General features: G+C 38.9%; 1 protein-coding gene across 4 annotated transcripts in view; it reads left to right on the top strand.

Annotated features, from left to right (window-relative positions):
- LOC101172238 (calmodulin-binding transcription activator 1) overlaps nt 1-21227 on the top strand; it is a 69955-nt gene that overhangs the window by 18039 nt on the left and 30689 nt on the right. For all 4 annotated transcript variants that reach the window (XM_020703551.3, XM_020703552.3, XM_020703550.3 and 1 more), the window contains exon 4: nt 19063-19130. In XM_020703551.3, the coding sequence (XP_020559210.1) occupies nt 19063-19130 (68 nt within the window). The remainder of the gene's footprint in view (nt 1-19062; nt 19131-21227) is intronic.

Genomic DNA, 21227 nt, shown 5'->3' with positions numbered 1-21227 from the left:
ATTGCATGGATATTCTTTAATTAAATTGTTGTGAATCAGGAGCACACAAAATATGATGTTTGTAAAAGCTTGTAGTTGCTACAATCGGCAGGCAACAATCTTCCTGCTCTGCTCCATTCTGATGCATCCGCTTGCAGAAAAATAGATCCATGAACGTCTTTGTTTTCCTGGTCTGAGCTGGAATCTGGCTCCAAACTATACGGCTGGATGGCTCTGATATTGCTCGTCATTTTTGTGGCACCGCTAATGTCAGGTTGGGGTTGTGAGGGGCTGTGAGCTAGCAGGAGACAGTTCCACTCAGAACTTAGAGGTCAATTTCTAAAGACCCACTGCTGCTCTGCAGAGACTGTCTAGAAAACCACACAGGTTTTTTGATTTGGGATAAGAACAGCATAGTTATGATTAAAAGACACAATGCTTTGAAAATAGATCAACAGAGGATCACAGTGTGAGTTTAAGAGTTTAATTTGAAAATCTAAATTAGAATCCCCACATCATAGAATCCCCTTAGAAGTTAGCATTTCATTGGCTGTTGTTATATTTGGCCCAGGAATTGACCGCCTGTCCTAAAACAGTTAGGACAGGCTCCAGGGTCCCATTTGACCCTAGGGGAGGCTGGAGCCTGTCTCTCTAGGACAAAACCAGCGTACTTTAGATCATGAGTGAATATTTGGATAAAATCCACTCAAAATAGGAGCTGTAAATGAATTGTTACTCTACATAACATCACGGTTTCTGTTTTTAGACATTTACAAGAAATATTTTGTATAATTGAACACTGCTGTGTATATTTTAATTAGCAGATTATAGATTTAGATATAATTAAGTTATATTAATTATAATTATATGTTTTGTAAGCAAAATGGTTTCCACTCAGTGTGTTCTTATAGCCAGCATGCAGAAGGGGAGACGATCCGGAGAAACATTTAAAAACCTTTTTTCCTTTTATAGATTTCTTTCTTTTTTTTTACCTGAAAGTCGTATCTGGTGTGTTTGTTCACATTATATTGGTTTATTTCAAGCAATAAAAAAACAAAAAGGACAGTAAAATAAAATAAAAATACAGAAATATAAAAAAAACTATTTGAGGTATTATATCATAAATTAATTGGGAAAAAAATAAAATAAAAGATGACATCTTAAGTCTTTGTTTATTTTACAGCTGAGGACTTAAGCGTCTGTGATTCTGGAGGTGATGATTCAACTGAGCTCATAAGCAAATAGTCAAATTAAAAAACAAAAACTTTAGTGAAGACTACATTTATATAGATTCATTGTATATTAGCAGATCCTTCTATGTCTTTCTTTGGGTTTTTTAATACAAATATACAAAGAACATATGAAACTGCAGCATTTTAAACAGCAAAAAACACGTTTGAGTTTAAAGACAAATGCAGAAAACATCTTTTCAAATCGGCTTTTTTAGGTTGTTTTGTTCTATCATAAGTGGATAATGGATTATTGCATAATATGCCAAAAAGAGGTAGACAGTACAAAGACAGATTAGGAACCTCTGATCTATCAGTCTTTGATCCTCAGCATCCTTAAGTCCCACTCACAGACACTGGTGGCTGCATCCAAGGCAACATAGATTTCTGCGTCTAACTGAAGGACACGCCGGCAGACAAGGTCAGGAATCAAACTATCAGTAATAATTCAGATTCTGCTTCACCGCCGGGCCAAACCCTCCTAAAAATATGTCAGACAGTTGTGTCAGACAGTTGTGTTACACCAAAACATCGTCTGATCTGATGCCCAGCTGTTTCTCTCAGAGTAGTTTTCCGTCTTTTGAGATTCTGTCAAGAAATCTGCTTTTGGGTAAATCAGATTTTTGTACATTCAAGCGTAAAATAACTCCCAGTCAGGTGAAATATAAAAGCCATGATTAAACTTTACAGAATTTTAAATATTTGACAAGTACATTTGTTAGTAAAGACTTGAGATTTCACGAGCAGATGTTTATTTTTTACACATTTTATGATAATCCCTATAAATTGATCCGTAACTCTATTATGGTTTCTTACTTCGTATCATCTTTTGGCCTATTTTCAATGATAATTATGTAATCATTATTATGATTATTTTTAGCAAAAATCAAAAAACCTGTTGTTTTCTAGAACACAATTTCTGCAGGGCGGCAGTTGAAGTTGTGGGCGGGACTGTTGCTGCTGAGCAACCCTGCCCGCTCTTTCCCTCACTGTTGCTGAGAGCTCTCTGTTGTTATGGAGCAGAGAGCTTGTGGCCCGCCAAGCATATTTTCTAAATCTCAAATAAAGTCTTTTTCAAACGTCATTTTTTTTAGCCCCCTCCTGATTCACAACATTTGTAATAAAGAAATACTCAGAAATGCAATTTGAATCTTAATTTTCTTTTTAAAGGTCCTCCATCATCAGAAAATGATGCAAAAACATGTTAAAAAGAAAATGTTCATTAGAGTAGGTCTTTAAAATATCCGTCAAATACTTAAAAAGACACTTAAAGGTTAATTTTATGTTTAATGAGGTGTTGAGGTTAGATTACAAGTTTTCTTAAAATGAGATATTATAAATCCAAGCGTGTTGTTCTTTCTTTTTTAAACGAAACTGGAAAGGAAATGTATAGTTGAAAAATGGAAGATTTGATGGATGTTATTATTTTCAAGGCAAAAATACAACATAATAACAATAAAGTAACCAAGACTGCTGCATTCCAAAATATAATATATCATCAGTATTATTTATTCAATGGTGTAGCTCTTCTGATTTTTTAATTCCTTTTGTAATTTCAATTATTTGCAATTAATAAAGACTTTACTATACTATTTTTTCCTAACTAGGAAAAAAGCACAAACAAGATCTGCTTTTCGAACTGTTTTAAAAATGTGACCTTAGTTGCTTTACGTTCTTTTATTGTTTCAAATCTCCCATAATAATAATTTTCACCTTTCTTTAGTATTCTTCTGCTCTACTGGATCTTCCTTCAAATCTCTGTTTGTCTCAGGAGTCAAAGGGGTAAATTGGATGCCTTCAGCCCTCTATTTACATTAGAACACAGTTGGAAGAGTATGGGTCTTATTATGCTGTGACTAGCATTTTCCACAAACATTATCCTGGAAATGTACACACTGACAAGATTTAGCCTGGGACGGATACACATTCACTGGTAAATATGCTGGTTTTCACATTTGCTGTGATATAAGGTGAGACATTTTGCTGTGCGTGTTGCACTTTCAGTATGAGTTATGACATCTGAGCAACTGCATTTAGGGGCCCACATCATGAGTCTGGTCTTTTCCCCCCTCGTCTTCAAACTGCAGCTAGATGGAGCATCACAGATTCTTCTGTCTCCCTTTCTTTATCTCCGTCGTCCTCCTGCTCCCTCTTCAGCCTCGCTGATGCATGGATTGTCTGCTCTCATATAGAATGTGCTTGTAAAAGTCATCGTAATCAGATTTCACTGATTCCTGGGGATTAAACAAGGTGGCATTTGTGCGTGGATGTATGTGTGAGCGCGCTCTTTTTTCTTGCATATGCAATATTAGCTGTGTACTACGACGGGTGCTGTAATGTGGCTGTGTCATTAGTCTAAGAGTGGCTCAGCTGTAACATATCATCCATCATTTTGGACTCAGAGGGGAAAACTATGTATAAGACACTGATGCTGAATTTGCATACCACTACAGTGGGCTGTATATTTAATTGCGTCAGTGTACGGTACAAAATAATAAATGATAAAATCCTCAAACCCCCTTTTTTTTAGTAACGCTACTACCAAGTAGCAATATCTGAAAGTATTTTACTTTGTTGAGAGGAAGGCAGAGTATTTGAGAATTTTACTTACAGTACATCAAAGTAGCATTACTATACAATAATTTCGTAAAAAGTCCAAATATTTACAGTAAAAAAGTCTCTACTCAGGTACAGAGTGAAAGTTTGAACAAATATCGTTTATGGGCAACTTGTGGAATCAACCAAAATGAAAAAATTATACTTATACAATTTACAATAATTTAACTACCAGAATAAAAAGGAAAATTATTTTATGTGTAGCTGATGGCCCAATATTTAACCCTTTGTTATCCTTTACTGATGATGCAATACAGTCTTTCCCCTTTCTAAGTTAAATTTGAATTTTTGATTTAACTGCAAGAAAACCAAAAAACAGAAATGTCTCTAAGTTTTTGAAAATTGTTTCTGGCTTCTGTTGAAGTCTCTTTATTGATTGACACTGATACTGTATCTAACTTAACTTAGATTAAGAAGTTAGGGTCTGAGAATTATTCTTATTTTAATGTTGATGTTTTGTTGTACTCTAAAAGCACCATGGAACAAAACAATGTGGTCTGGAAGGGCCAAATGCAAACGGGATAAGTTTAGGCTTCATGATGAGACAAAGAGATGCACATGCTCAACCAGACGTTGAGTAGGACAAGGGAAAGGGATTTTTCTGAAATCATCATAAATTGAAACAGAAGCTCAGATGTTTTTTTTACTGCAATGAATTAGTAAACAAACCCTTCAGCTCAGTATCCTTCAGAACTCAATATCACTTTTTAAGCAATGATTCTGGGAGTTAAACCTGCACCAAGCTCTACAACACAGAGAACCACTCAGCAGCTGAGAGAACTAAGAGTGGACACACTTCACACCTGTCCACAAGGAAACGGTCCAAAAAACCATCTCATGTCTGAGTTCATCTCCATGCTGGCGCAGTGTCGCTGCCACTGATTTTAAAAAAAATCTGTGCTGATCAGTTTTTACTGCAACTCTCTGATGTAGTTTACCATAACCTCTAACTGCAGTCTGGTATATTTACAAGGACCTGGAAAAATGTTGTCATCAAGCAAGTCTTGAAGAGCAATAATCTTGATGAAACAGTACAGGACAACTATTTCAAGCTTGCCAAAATTTTGGGAAATTCCTTAAAAAACATACAACATGGAAACTGGCCCTACCACAGTGGTGAATCACAAACGTCTTAAAAAAGAAAACGGGCAAATCTGAGAGGTGCATTTGATACATTTGGCCATGTGGTCCCACTGCAGGGACTAGACGTGGTATGCATCTTTAGTACTGCCATTTTAACCCTTGTGCTATCCTAGGCATTTTACCATTGGGAGTTGGGTCATCTAGACCCACTAGACAGTGCTCTGAGCCTTTTTTCTTCAATGATTTGTGATCTTCACTGGTGTCCATGGATTACATGAAATCTTTCAACCTTAATCCACCTTTGTCCTGGTAGGGAGAACGCGTCAATGTAAGGCAGGGGTCATCTAAGACAGGAGATACTCTGTTAAAATCAGTAGGTGTGGCTTTGTCTGAATTACCTCACTACTCCCCAGTTGGTTCATTACATAGAGTGTTCACAAGTTTCAGGGTGTCAGAATCTACTATTTCAAAATCCACTGCCCTGGACCTCCCAAAAGTCTTTAACCCTTGTGCTATCTTAGATGACCCCACCCGTACATTGATGTGTTATTCCTACCATGACAAAGGTGGATAAAGGTTGAAAGATTTCATGTAATCCATGGACACCAGTGAAGATCACAAATCATTGAAGAAAAAAGGTTCAGAGCACTGTCTAGTGGGTCTAGATGACCCAACTCCCAACGTTAAAGTGCCTAGGATAGCACAAGAGTTAAAAAACTTGCTTGTGTTGATGTTCACTAGAATGGTGAACATACACACTTTATCAGGTCCACCTTGCTAGTATGGGTCCCCTTTCTCCTTCTGAACTGCTTTAATGATTGGTGGCATAGATTCAACAAGGTTCTGGAAACATTCCTCAGACAGTTTGGTCCATATTCACATGACAGCATTACGCAGTTGCTGCAGATTTGTCGGCTGCACATCCATGATGCCGATCTCCAGTTCCACCACATCCCAAAGGTGATCTATTGGGTTGAAATCTGATGACTGTGGAGGTCATTTGTGTCCAGTGAACTCATTATCATCTCAAGAAACCAGTCCAAGATGATTTCAGCTTTATGACATGACACCTTATCCTGCTGGAAGTAGCCATCGGACGATGGTACACTGTGCTCAGAAAGGGATGGACGTCGTCAGCAACAGAACTCCGGTAGGCTATGATGTCAATAATTGGTACTAAGGGGCCCAAGGTGTACCAGAAAACATCCCCCACACCATTACACCACCACCAGCCCGAACCTTTGGTGCAAGACAGGATGGATCCATGCTTTCATGTTGTTGACACCAAGTTCTGACCCTATACCATCCCAATGTGGCAGCTAAAATCAGAATCAGAATCAGAATCACTTTATTTGCCAAGTACAGTGCATGTACAGGGAATTTGACTTCAGTGACCTGTGCTCTCGTGCAAACTAGCTAGGTATAGAAAGTGTGAGGGGTATGGCAAACAGAAGGATAAATAATAAAAAGAAGGTAGATATAAGGTGGCTGTATAAATAAATAAACATAACTAAATAGGAAATAAAAATAAAATAAAAAGGCAAAAAAATGCAGCAGTAGTAGTTCCAGTTTGGCAGTTTCTGTGATTGTTCAGTGTTCTTGAGTGGTCCGGAGTCAGGAGTTCATCAGAGTGACAGCTTGGGGGAAGTAGCTGTCTTTGTGCCGAGTGGTTTTGGTGCGCATTGTCCTAAAGCGCCGCCCATGTCCAGACTTGTCTGACCACACAACCTTATTCCAATCTCCTATTGTCCAGTTTTGGTGAGCATGTGTGAATCCAGGCTAGATGTCTAGGGGTTATCGCGGACTTTTACTTTAACAATGACATAAAGTAATAAGAGAGGTGTCCAGGCCTTGAGGGCCGGCCCCCTGCTGGTTTTCCAGGAATCCTGCCTTATTTGCTGCTGATTACCTGGATCAGGTGTGTTTAGCCAATTAGGAGCTTCAATGGCAGGTTTGCCGAAAAACTTGAACATTAAATTTTTATTTTGTGTTTTACATTTGTCCTTTTCTTTTGAATTACCTTGTGGGTGAATTGTGCTATAAGGATGAAATAGTCTTATCTTACCTCAATTTATATAAAATTCAAAAGTAAAGACTTACCCTTCTGTTCCAGCAAAGGTAATATGTTACTGTGATCCATTACTTTTGTAATGAGTTACTCCTGACACTGGTCGGTAGCATGCATAATGTGGCAGTATGTTTGTAGAAAGCTTGCCAGCAAGCAAGCTTTAGGTTAGTGTAATCTGCAACATCAGCAAGACTTTTCCAGCGAGACTCTGAGCTTCACTCTCTGCCTGCACGAAGGTGTCATTGCATGTTCAAGCAGAAAGTCACAGTCCATTTCAGTTCATATGAGGTGGAAAGTTACCAGGACAGCCCAGAAGGCAATGACTGATGTATGTCTCCTTTTCAATCTCTAAAAGTGCATTAAATTAGCAATTATTTCATGGCTTGGCTAGAGCTCTACACATCTAATGGATGGAAAACAAACAGAGTGAAGCAAACAAAATGTCTCCCATGGACAGATTGATATGCCAGCTATCTGGCTTAAACTGTAAAAATGCTGGTTATTTCCTTTTGAAGTCTCCTTTTTTTATTTATATGTGATTCTTACATTCTGCAGAGGTAAAAGTTAAAGATAGCATGTATGCATGGCGCCCACAGCGTGAGTCAGAGCACTTGAAACACAGTGCATCATCCCTGCAAACATTATATGAAAAGGAGACCCTTTGGATGATACTGTACACTTACAAACAATCAAGGGCAAGCATATTTTCCCACATCCTTGGAAGCATCGGTTCATGTACTTAGGCAGCAAACGCATGAGCACAGCGTGTCCTTCAAACTGTGGCTTCAGGCAATCCGAAGTTGTGGAGAAGTCTCAGGATTTTAACTTTGAATTGAGAATAAAAAAATTTTTTATTTATTTCATTTTTTATGTTTGTTTTTTTTACTCCAATGTGCCGACAGAAATGTTGGACTCTGTCCAAGTTCTGCTTGTCCTGAGATTCAAAAACTCAATTATTTAAACACAAAAACACTGATTTTTTTATAGACGAGAGAAAGGAAAACTTTAAGGAAACCAGTTAATTTTTTTATTCCCGTCTTGGTTCAGTTTGTCCTTTACGGCTTAACTGTCAGGGATATTAGAAAAAAAAACACAATAAAGGGAAGTCCAAGAAGTTGACAAGATTAAATGCCATTCTTAAGTTTGCTGTGAGTGTTGCTCAACATTTCCTGAAGTTCTTAGTGCATTATCAGAGCAAAGAATATATTTGGCAGCCTTTTATTAAGCCAACGGCGGATCACATAGACTATCGCAATACCCTGAAAGAGTGAGTGCAGGTCTGGCGCCCCGGGCTTTGTTCCAGGCAGACAAATCAAAAAGTTCATGACATAAAGGTGTGTCATGGTGGAGGGGCTGATGCCTCCTAATAACACCTGTCCAAGTTTTTAAACTTTTTTTTTTATTGCAAATCCCTTTTTTAATGCAAACACAAGAATCCAGAATACGTGTACATCAGGAGTTTTAGTTTGCCATATTGTTGTTGAGGCTTGAGAGGAATTAAATATGTATAGCTTCAACATGGATGACTGAAAGTTGTGTGTTTTTTCCACAAACAACAAACAAATGACATAAAATCTTTATTTGGAAGAAACAAACAGAATACTGGATTGATTTCTTTTACTTTTTCTCAGAGATGGAACTCCACGTGAGCTCCAGGAGTTAACTAGATTTGTTTGTTTGTACTCAAATGGAGCTACAGTCATATTTGCTGAGAAGCCACACACATGTTCTGAACAGGTGTGCTAACACACACGTGTTGCCATCCTTCCTTGCTTGAGGAGGAGACAAACCTAAAGATCGCCACAGAGACCCATCTTTCAAATTTATTCATTAAACTCCCAAATGCTCCCCTTAACGAATGTAATTAGAATATGGTAATGAGAGAGGGCTGAACCAGGGAGTGTTATAATACGCTTAGCAGCACAGAGGAAAAAGGAGAAGGGGGAGAGATGGGAGGAAATGGAGAAGGGGAGCTGGAGTAAAGGGAAACAGAGAGACTGACTGACAGGGTGCCAATTTATGTCTGGTTGTAAACAAGTATTTATGCCAATGAAAGGTGGCACACGCTTACTTTCACCCTCCTACCCCCCCCCCCCCCTTCCGCCTCGCCTTGTGTCTGAAACTCACCATCCCTCCTTAGCACACCAATCTTCAATAATCACAACACCAGCGGTTGCGTAGCAGAAAGAGCCTCCGAGTGCCAAGTGACTCACAGCGAGATGAGGCATGGGTTAATGCAACCGCCGGAGACTTCTTCACTCAAGCAGCTCCACCACCACCTTACTTCTGTCTGTTCTGTTTTGTTTTACCTCCCACCGGCAAAATAACTCGCATTAATCATTAGAGATTGCAAATTACACACACACGTGACCTGGTGTGTGTGTGTGTGTGTGGTGCATGTGTGTACCCTTTTTTTATTGTTAACTTTGTTGGTAGCTTTTGAGGCCTCTGACAGGCTTTATCCGAAACGCCGTGGCGCAGCGAGGGATCCTGGCATTGTGTTTGACACCGCACACCTGTTGCCGTCTTTGATGTGCTCACCCTCCCTGCTGAGAAAAAGGGGGCTGTCTCCTCAAATGCAAATACAAGGCAGGAGGAAGAGGACAGGTAAGGTACATGAGAGAGGGGGAAGTCTTTAGAAAAGGGATGATTGATGCCCCCCAGGTGGATTGAGGCCGACTCTTCCGTCTTCTCAGGTCTTTGTTGAAAGAGTTTGTGCTACTTTCAGTTCTTTGAGCGAGTATATGTGTGCTGCCACCTTCACCGTTTGGACCTCTATAAATTGAGGGATGGTGGGTGTGTGTGTGTGGGGGGGGGGGGGGGGCTTTAGGTGGTGGGAAGTGAAGGGGAGCAGAAAGTAAGGAGGTCAAATCGAACATAGAGAAAATGAAAGAGATGAGACACTGACTTTTTCTATTATAAAGCCGTCACTCAGGTGGGTGTTAGCGTCCGCGGAGACTCATCAGAGGCAAAGTCTCTCTGGACCTGCGCATTTGTGTGGAAGTGCTCCTGGTCATGGCTGTGCATCCTTTGCTTGCTTGTACGTACAAATGCGGCATTCATGTGTCTGAGTCTCTGTGACGGGGCCCCAATGAAGGTCAGACCTATTCCTGCGCTGATAGACTTTTATTCTGTGTATTTGCCTGTGGAACTGTGCACGTCTTCATGCGTGTCGCCATGAGAACAAGAACAGAGACAAACAAAGCCGGGACAAGTGATGTATTTATTTAGGTTTTCTCTCTCACTCTCTCCACCAAGTGACTTTGTCTATAAAAGGCATATTTTGTATTCATGTGTGTGCAGGTCTTTTGTGGAAATGTTGGTTTGTGTGATTCTCAGAGTGTGATGAGGTGTTTATATGATAAACACAAGGCAAGCTTGAGAGGAATTCTGATCAAGGGCTTTGCAACAGTTGTTATGGAAACAGTATCAAGCAGTTGAATTACCCAGTGGAGGTAAAATAAGGGCTGTTGAAGTAAAACACAGTAGGAAATGCTTTTTTAAATTCTTTTTATGCACATTGTTTTTAAAAATAGACTAAAGCCAATTAGTGATTTCCTGTCATTTCTCACTAAACATTGACCCAGACTTTGTTCGTGCTTGTTATATACCTCATTCATATGTCTCTTTAGATGAACGTTGAATGTCTGATGTAAATGTTTTAAAGTTGAGTTGACTGCTGTTAGTGTGAAATTAACAATTATTCACTCTTTAAGAATATTGCAGGACGTTTCTCTTGTCCCCCCAATATTTTGGAATTATTGTCCACATAATTCCGAGTTGCTACAGCAGCCACATGTGGTTTCTTCACCCTTGACCCAGAAAGGGTTAAACTTTAAACCAACAACCTTGCAGTGAAAGTTGGGATTTTCAAGGTTAGCCACGACTGAGGTAATCACCACTGAAATGCTGTGGAGCAAGTGAAGGACACAAGCGGAAGAAGGGAGCGAAAAATGTAATCCAGATCTAGTTTTACTCAGCACAAACAGATAAAGATGGGACGATGTACATAAAATACAGAACATGGAGCAACACAAACATAGTAAAACAACATTATTTTAGGCCACAAAGAACAGAAGCAGTGGGAATTCATTGTTTGTTGTTTGGTTGCTTTTCTACAGGTATGTCTTCTGTATTAAAGGTTTATGGCGTAACGGCCAAACTGCTGGGTTAAATTAGATTCAACACTATTTTCTAAAACCTTTTCTTATTTTTGTTTGGTATTGATTGGTTTCTTTTTAATTTTCAAACACAAAAAAGATTTATAAACATAAAGGAGTGGGTAGAAGAAAAAAATCTAATTAATTTCATCCCCTAAACTTACAATATTGTATAAATATTCTCAATGACTAAAAAGAAATTACAGAAAAAACAATACAAGCATTAAAAAAAAACAGTGTCCCATTTGGCTTCTTATTATCTAATATAAATATTTTCAAGTGTGTGTTTTTTTTAAATTGTGTAGCATTTTACTTCATTTTACTACTCTCCTCCATGTTATTCCACAACCTCACCCCATAGACAGAAATCCACAAATGACTTTTTGTAGTTGATATCTTTGTAAATATTCTCTTTTTGTTCCCTGAAACACTTCTGGAGAAGTAGTTTTTTTTAGCTTTATACATTTTCTGCGTATTTTATTACATATGTAACCTTTGGTGATTTTGATTTAGAATAAAACCCTGATGTGTTCAAAATATCCGACTTTATGAATTATTCTTATGGCTCGTTGTTGTAAAATGCATAGTGTCGGGTGGGTTAGTGGGTGTTTCCCCAGTCCTCAGTACCATAGTTGAGGTTGGTCAGTACTAGCACCCAATATAATAATAGTGCAATTGAGAGAATATTTAACCATTTCTTAGTTTCCTTATATTTCTTGATATTTTTTATCAACATTTTTAACTTGGGTTTTGGATGGATGAGATTTAAACTGAGGAAAGGTTAAATAATCAATGAGAAAATTAATTTTTGCAACAAAAACTTCACAGTAACAGAGTTTTGCTCAAAAAAAGAACAAGAAATTGCCAAATTTTTAAATCAGATTTTTGTATTTGATAAATTGACATGACATTTTCTAAATGATGAACGATTGGATTGGATCAATCGAATTTTTTTTTACCTTACCATGTATTTAACACAGAAATGCTAATAAGGGTCTAATTTCTAAATGATTATTTATGCTTTTTTTTGCTGACTCTCTATGTGTTTGAGAAAAAATATCATTCTTTTATAGGTTAGCAGTCAATCCAAGAAAATCTCTTTTTGAAATTGTTAAACTATTCTGTACATTTAAAAGATTTCAACTATTTGTTTTTATTGGTTTATTTCGAACATTAATCGTAGACAATACAACAAAAAACACACATATTTTAAATTATATTCAGAAATAAAAACATGCACTGATCAGAAAAAAAACATAATTAACAAAAATGTAAGCAGAAAATAACTTTAATTACAAAAAGGTTTTTTTTTTTGCAGTAATGCATACAATACTCAACCAGGTCACATTATGTTAATTAAGTACAGCGATATTTAACTAAAGTTATGTAGATTTTGATTATTAAAGCTGTCCAAAGACCATCAACCTGCAGATGGAGTTTCAAATGTCAACCCAAACTAATTTAAAACACCTCACCTACTTTCTTTTTATTTTATCTCCACTTTCTATCAAGGGCACCAAAACAATGTTCACAGGGCATGGGGACACATGCAACCCAGCAATTAGTGATGGCACTCATAGGAGTAAGCTGAAGCATGGTGTTGTTTCACAAAGGACGCAAAGGAGGCTGAGGCGCATGCCATTACCGAGCTGCGTACATGGTTTAAAACAAAACATTTCCTCTGTGCAAAGTTTGATATTTTACCGTCTCTCAAGACCAAATGTGTCCTTTTGTGATCATCATTAGGCCACACTGTTTGGACCGTCAACAGCAAAGCCAAGAAAAGAGAGCACTTGTTTTTTTTCTCTTAACTTCTTTGCCTGGAGAGGTTGCACAAAGCACCAGAGAACACTTGCAGATTTTTCTCCCAAAAAGCTGTTGGTCTGAATTCATTAAAAAAACTAAAATGCCTACAACTTCACCACATTTGTGTACTTGGTTGCAGGGAGCGGTATGCTGAGAGCTGATAGCACTTTACCTCCAGTGTTTTCAGGCTCTTCCCCATTTCTTGGCAGACAACGGAGCCTTTAAAAAAGACATGTGTCTGCACATTCACACTGGGTTGGGATTAGGTGCTGTATAAATAAATAAAGGTAAAGTAAAGGTACGTGTCTAAAAGTCTGCAATGAAGGGAAACCAATTAGATTTTCATACTAGATGTAGTACTTTCTGTTTTTTGACAAAAGGCAGTTTAATCATGTATTTATTTACATTTTTGTCCATGAAATGTAAAAAATATACTGAGAAAAAGAATTAACAATAGTTTATAGGTGAAAATCATGTATTTAATGAAAACTGAAGTAAAACGTAAAAAATTAATAAAATAGGGAGTCAGTAAAAATGTTAGATACTGCAAGTCAGATATAGTTAGCTAGTTAGAAGTCAGATACTACAGAGCCCTAAAGGGACTTAAAAGTAAACAAAAGTTAGTACTGTTTTCTGCTGACTGGACCTAACTGGTGTGCACCAATTAGTTCAGACGCGTATCAGAACTTCTATGTCCATTTAGGAGCTTCGTAAGATGCTTCCTAACAACATAGTTTATTATCAGGATTAGTGTCGCATCACAGAGAAGGATTTTTATAGACTGAGGTTTTCTAAAAGTCAATGAAGCATCATCCTTAACAAAAGTCTGTGTCACACAGCCACTATGAACCTTTTTCCACATTTTCCATGAATGAAATTTTGGTCTTTCATGATACATGTGTGATATATGTATTTCATAAGTGCTTCTTATGTTTATCGTTCGTCGATGTGCGCAGATGTCCGTCGAGGGATTTGAGCTGTTCATAACATTTGGGCAGTTGAGAATTACGCAGTTTATGCACATTTCACTGTTACACAAGAACAAGCAGGTGGCTGCTTCCAAATGCAGCAGGTTTATTAGCTCAGCTAAAAGTCCACAAAGCTAAATCAGGGTCAGGCAGGCGGGGGTCAATAACGAGCATGAGAGGATCAAAGGAGAAACGGGAGAAGTTAGGGTTCGGGTGAGATTTGGGGCAAACGGAGTCAAATACAGAACAGTGCCAGGAAATCAGAAGATCAGGCCTGGATATAACGCTCGTTAACGAAAGAAGAATGGTTAAAAACCATTTTTCAGTGCTTAAGTATGCTTTGATTGATCGAGTGAAATGAGAGTCAGGTGTGCGGCTTCCAGGAAGTGTGCGCTGGGGTTGCTGGGAGATGTAGTGTGGTTAGAACTCTGGAGATGGTTCCCGCTGGTGACCAGAGGGGGGAAAAGAGCTCTGACTTCTGACACACAGATTTAATATGCAGTTAATACGTGTATCCTAAACAATTGCGAGTGATTTCTGCAAGATGTGTACGCAAATTTGTGGCTTTCCACGACCGTTCTACGTATGTGTATGTACGGACATACATACAGTCATACACGTATCACCGGTGTACACCTTTTATATCACGTATATGATACACGTTACATGTTAAAGTTAGGTAATTAATGCATGAATCACTAAAGAAATGTCATATTAACAGTGCAATGTATACATGTAATGTCCATGTAGAGTCAAATGTGACCAATTTTCCCCCATGTAATGTGCGCAAATTGTACTAAGCGGCAGTGTGACACGGCCTCCAGGTACTGATATTCTCATTCTGTAAACTAAAACCTAAGAAGGCGTGGTGTTTACTTTTTATGCCTCCTTAACTTTAGAATAAATACTCAGAAATGTAATTTTAAATACACCCTCCATCTTTAGTAAAATGTCACAAGAATATGGCAAAAACACCATTTTCATCAGAGTGGGTCTTTAAAATAACTAGTCAATCATCTCTTCGTAAAACAACCAATAACCATATTATATAACATTAAAATACAGTAACAAAAATAAAAAATGTATATATAAACCAGAAGAGTCTCACAATAATACATAAATGTAAATAATACAAATGTAAAAGATATACAATAAATTAACAATTCGACTGACTAAACCATGTTAATTTTCTTTTCTGGTATTTTATGTTTGTAATTAGTTAGGTCAATACCATTGCAGTGTTTGTCCAGCTAAAGGAATCCAAATCCTGAAATCTTTCTCCTTTTGAGTCTTTCCTTTTTCTTTTTCTTTTCCTTTGACCTATGATGTTATCCACCAGGCTCAAGGAGTGGAGCGTAGAAAAAAAAAAGTTAGGATGTAGCATTTGAAAAAATTCAGATGCACCCACAGTCCTTATTCCTGCCTGCCAAATCTCACCTGATTAAAAAAAAAAAAAACACATCTCACTATCTGGAATCTCCAGAGCCGATTAGCTGAGTTCTGTGTGTTGGAGAACAGAAACGTATACGGGCAAAGATTCGCTCAGATACAAGAAACATTTCCGTCGTATGGAGATCTTGAGTCCATTCCAACACCTTAATTCAGTTCTCCTGCGTCAGGCTTTCTGTTCTCTTCTGCTTCTGACCCAGTTTCAACCGAGCTTTAGCTGTCAGACAGATGGCCCCATAATACAGTAAAAAAAAACTGTTTATACAGGTCATGGTCAACCCAATGACTGCAAGATCCACAAGTCATATAAGTGAAAAACAACTCAGTCCTTTATCGTTTTACTTTTACATTTTTTTAGTCCCAAAATGTGGCATTGAACTGTAATTCTTTCTATATTTTTGACCATTTGACAGCCTGACAGGATACATTTCCGGGAGACGAGTTGAGTTTTTAAAATTGTGACTAACCTTTCTCTCTGTTGAAAGTTGAACCCCACATTGATTTTAAATGACCTTAACTTGATGGAGGGCAAATGTTTCTTCTATAAAATCACTGCTGTGACTGTGGGTTTTTTTCTTCCTTTGGTGTTGCACACACCAGAACGCTGCAGAAGACCAGCAAACTGTCAAAACTATTGGTTTCACAGAGGTGCTGACACGTGCTCATGGGTAATTTATCACGTGCATCATATTAACAGGACCTGCTGCATCTCCACAACAATTGGAAAGACACATAATACCCTAAAAAAAAAGGACTTGACATTTTTGCTGATAAAAGGGCTTTTAAACAGTTTTTACCCACTACTTTACGGTTTTGGTTTAGCTTATGTGGAAGTATTACTTGTCATTTGGCGTTGTTTGTTTCTAGTTTTTAATTATCTGGCTTTAAAAATCTGATCATTTATATTGTTTTCTGACACAAACAAGATAGAAAGTGTATTCTCCTTTCCACATGACTGCTTGTGAATGGGGTGAGAAGAGACAACGCTGCAGAAGCCCACATCATAATAACAAGAGCAAAGTGATAACAGATAACATTTTAGATAGTACCTGTCAACATCCGACACCAACAGGCTTATTCTGGGAAGAAGTGGAGGTGCTTAGAAGCAAATTGTAGCATCAGCAGACCTCTCCTGGCGAATGGTGGCGCACTTTTTCCCCCCTGAACGTGCAAGGGGCTGCCGTGCTCAAGTGAAAGTCAGAAATGTATTGTATAGTTGAGAAGGACATTTAAGTTTTACCTCCTTCTCTTTCAAAATAAACGGCGCAGTGCCAAACGATTTGTGGAGTGAGCCCGCGGCAGCTTTCATTGGAGGCACTTCGAATGGATGTGACAGTTCCAGTTTCACATACAGCTCTGTTTTCCCTGGATCTCTGTCAGGGTGATGCTCATCATTAGGCTTCAAACGTGCACACTCTCGCTCACAAACCTGCACACAGACTCCTCACCATGCATTTCCTCTGGAAATCACCCGTCAGGGTGTTTTGCGTGTCTACACGTGTATATGTGTGTGTCCGTGTCTGTGCCACCAGTTTCTTGGAGGGAAATGGTCTCAGTGATGCGTGAGTGGGAGGCTGATTTCCCCAACTGCGGCGCACGCTCCAATCTAACTTCCCACTCATGCTCTCTGCTTTGTTGGATTTTTCTTAAGTCACTTTCTTTCATGCACACACACTCATAGACAGGACTGGGTGTGTGCTGTGCAGCGAGTGTGTGCATGCCTTCATCTGTGCCTATCACAGTGAATTATTCCCACACAGACATCCAGAACGTCTGGGTTTCTGGACTACATCCCTGGAGCAAGACGCCCATCACTGCCCTTGTGTTCATGACACACGCTTGTGCACACTACCACGTGCACCTATGCATATGTGCACGTACCCTCACTGGCAGTATTCCTGAAGGTTTAGGGTGTCACAGGGCGTGCTCACAGTGCTCCATCATTTGTTTCCACTGGGACAATAACTGTGACTTCCTGCAGGATCGACCTTCACCAACTCACTTCTGTCACTCTTCCCGTTGGTGTGTGAGTGGCAGCATGTGTGGACCATGACTTGTGTGTGTTTGTGTGGGTGTGTTTTAGAGTGTGTGTCAGGCAGCCGTTTCAGCTGACTCCTCTGTTTCAGGCTTTTTAATGGCTCTTATGGGGCAGGCCTTTAATTGCAAGTCTCTTTCCCTCCGTCTTAATCCTCCCATCCTTCTGTCTCTCCCAGACCCTCGTTTCCTCTCTTCTTCTCCTCTCTCCTCCCGCCTCCCACTGGCTGACAGTCACTAGGGGAGACCGAGTACCTGGCCGGAGCTGTGGAGGCTGTATAGGATATTGACTTGCTGCAGAGTGGTTTGGGAGTAGGAGAGGTGGCTGCCTGTCACAGCTAATGAATAGATGCATAAATGAATGGGGCACTTTGTGTGTGTTGGTGTGTCTGTTGTGCCATGGCATGGCTAAGAGATGCGCCTGGATGCAGACATATGAGTAGTTTTATAGACATTACCACCAGCCAACTTGGTAGTGATAATTATTAAGGGTGTGATAACAGTCTCTCCCTCCCACACACACACATATACATATATTAACAGTGCAATAAATTCAGAATAAGGCTCTTGGGGGCTGGGACGCCAGGATCAAATGGAGGATACTAAAAAAACAATCCAGTTAAGTGCCAGCACCCTCCAGCTGCTCTCTTTTTTTTGTTTCTTACTTAATTTCCTCCCTTCTTTTGTCTGGTCAGGGTCATGTCTTGTGCCATTTTGCAACAAACACCTGAACGCACACATATACACACTGAGGGAGAAGTGACAAAGAAGAAGTCTGGAGAGGAGAGTGTTGATGTGAGAGGGCAGATGAAGGAGTGCCGGAGTGTTGATGTCTTCCTCACTACTGCTTTGTGCAGTATTTCAAACACTGATTGCCTTAAGAGGACAATTTACATTTCACAGTGTTTCACAACAAGTGGCTGAGATGGGAGTTTGCAACAGACAGACTGAGATGCTCTCGGAAGGAGGGAACTAAAGGTGAGAAAGTTCACCAGGCAAAGGAAGAAAGGCGAAGCGTCACAGGAAAACTGAAAAACAGCAGCTCTGAACAATAGTTTCTTCTGGAGTTTCCCTTTGTCTATGGGTGCGTATGGACATTGTGTTTTCACCTCTCTTGCTACAGTGCACCTGTATGGTTTAAGCTTTCATTTTCTTTACTGGATTCATATGAGTGTGGAATAGGAAACGAAACACTGTACAGCAGAGAGGAAGGCTGAGGAAATGGAAGGAGAGCCTGAGGAATTAAAAATCAAGTTAGGAGTTATCTGACGGGAAACTGGGAAACTGCAGAGTACAAGAAAACTTTTCCTATCAGTGCACTCACAGATAGTGTATATGTCTGCACCCCCTGTGTGTGTGTGTGTGTGTGTATTTGTACAGCAAGTGTGTTTAGCAGATAGCTTTTCCTTCCCAGCGGAGGGAGACATCAGTGTGTCGGTGAGTGTGATTGGCCGTCGGCCCTGAGGGTCTCTCCTATGTCTCTGTCTCCTAACTGGCTACTGTGTGACCAATCGGTTGCCCAAGCCTCACCATGGCAATCAGATAGCGACACTCTGTGTGGGAATCGGCAGGTCATCTGGAAATACTTGTTATGTTTTATCTTGCGCTGACACTTTCTGAAGGACACACACACCGTTATAACCGTTGTGTATTTTCTCCATCTTTCCTAGGAGATTGCTGCGTATCTCATCACTTTTGAGAAGCATGATGAGTGGCTTACAACATCACCAAAAACCAGGTGAGGAGATGTTCGTGTCCATCATGTTCTGCGGTTCTTGATTGTTGGTGAACTTCCAATGGCTTCACCACATTTTTCCTAGAAGTCACAAACCTTGATAAATAAATAATACATGATATATATAAAGATTTTCATCATTTATTAAGGAAAAAGTCCAGTAGTCATATATAATTTAAAGGTAAAAACGAAAAAGAAGTGAATTTGTAAGAAATGTGATGATAACGTAAGCTTGTGAGCTTGTATTTTGTTTAATCTAATAAACAGACCTCAATTAAAGACTGAAGTGCACTCGATGTGCTTGTGGAGTCCTGAATGGCATAGATTAAGTTCAAAATCAGACGTTTGAGCCTGGAAAATGCCTGAAGCCATCTCAGTTTGAACTCAATGAAAACACAGTCAGACAGATTGAGCACCACTGGAATAAACTCAGGACCAATCTTGCACCTCTGAGGAGCGCTTTTGGGAAAAAAAAGAAAAAAACTGCAGCTGTGAGCCAAGTTACAAGGAACCCACCTTTTTACTTCAGGAGGCCACTAACAAACGAAAGGTGACCAAAAAATTGTGTCGTAAACAGCCAAGTCAATATAATATGATGAGATACATGTAAGGGATAATGCCCAACGAGGTGTCCATTATCAGAAACGAATGGTCTTCACAGAAAAACAGCCTGACGGTTTCTTCCATTAATCTCTGATAATGGACACCTTGAAGGGCATTACCCTGCCTATAAAATGGCAACTTACAAAAGAAATGTGTTTTTAAATAATTTTAGTGCTTTCTTCTTGTTAATTTTAAGGCTTAACTCGCTTTTTCACAAAAAGCCGACTATTTGATATGTGGTGCAACGCTTTGACAAGGTAATGGCCTCGAATGCAGCGGCAAAGGAAAGCTGATCGTGATGATGGGTTCAAAATGGCGTCCGTTTAGAGGGAAGGTTCCCCTATAACCGCTTGTTTTTGTTCAAATGAAGCAAATGTTTGTTCTAAAGAAGTCTAAACTCCAAATAGTTCAATTCCTCCTCATGTATTTTTTTCCTCCTTCTTGGATTCTTTTTCCTCTTTCTCTTCTGCTGCATCACAGTCTACAAAATGATGAAATTAACCAAACCGATTAAAGTAAACGATAAAATTACCCATCTTTTTTACTCCTCCTGTTTTGATTTTCTGCAAAATAAGATATAACAACCTGTTTTTCAAGGTGTGGTATATTACTTTTTAATTCACACCCCACAGCCAATCAGAATCGAGTATTAACCCAGACCAGGGTATATAATATAATATAATATAATATAATATAATATAATATAATATAATATAATATAATATAATATAATATAATATAATATAATATAATATAATATAATATAATATAATATCATATCATATCATATCATATCATATCATATCATATCATATCATATCATATCATATAATGTTTTTATTACTAGAAAATAAAGTTGTCCAATCAAAACATTTTTCAAATCCACCAAAAACTACATTTCCCTGAGCCCCACCCCTTCACATTTGGCACCATTGAAATACCTTACATGTCCTCTGTAGATACTAATAAGAGCTAATTCAGTAGAATGCAGTGGTTGGGTTCAGGAACATCTTCTACAGAGGACACATTTACATTGCTGGTAGTCAGGAGGTTAAAATATAAAATAATGTTGTGTAGCTGCATTCATCTGTGGTTTCTTATGTAGTTGTAGGTTTTCTTTTTTGTGACTAAAGGGTGTTCCTAATGGATATAAACATTGAGGCAAGTATTATTGACCAGAGACTTATTTAATCAGTGACTGATGTTGGTTTAATCCCATTGACTGACTGCTTGTTTTTGATTAAATCTTTAGTGATGCACGCCGACCGTCCTCCTCCTGCTAACAGCCTGCTATACATGTAGAGAACACACTAGAACATGGTTTGACAGTAAAGTACCCAGTCAGCTGGAAATGAAGTATTAATGAATGTAAATGTATTAGTATAACTGATGTATAATTCAGATATAGGAGGTTGGGGGGGGGGGGGGGGGGTGAAGGGAGGGGGACGTATGTGTTTGTAAGGAGGGGTGTGAAAAGGAATTCACATGCCAGAACTG

This window comes from Oryzias latipes, chromosome 5 (genome assembly GCF_053564925.1).
Source record: "Oryzias latipes strain Hd-rR chromosome 5, Olatipes_Hd-rR_3.1".
Classification (NCBI taxonomy): Eukaryota; Metazoa; Chordata; class Actinopteri; order Beloniformes; family Adrianichthyidae; genus Oryzias; species Oryzias latipes.
The sequence above is the reverse complement of the archived record's forward strand: the minus strand, read 5'-3'. Positions and strand labels throughout refer to the sequence as shown.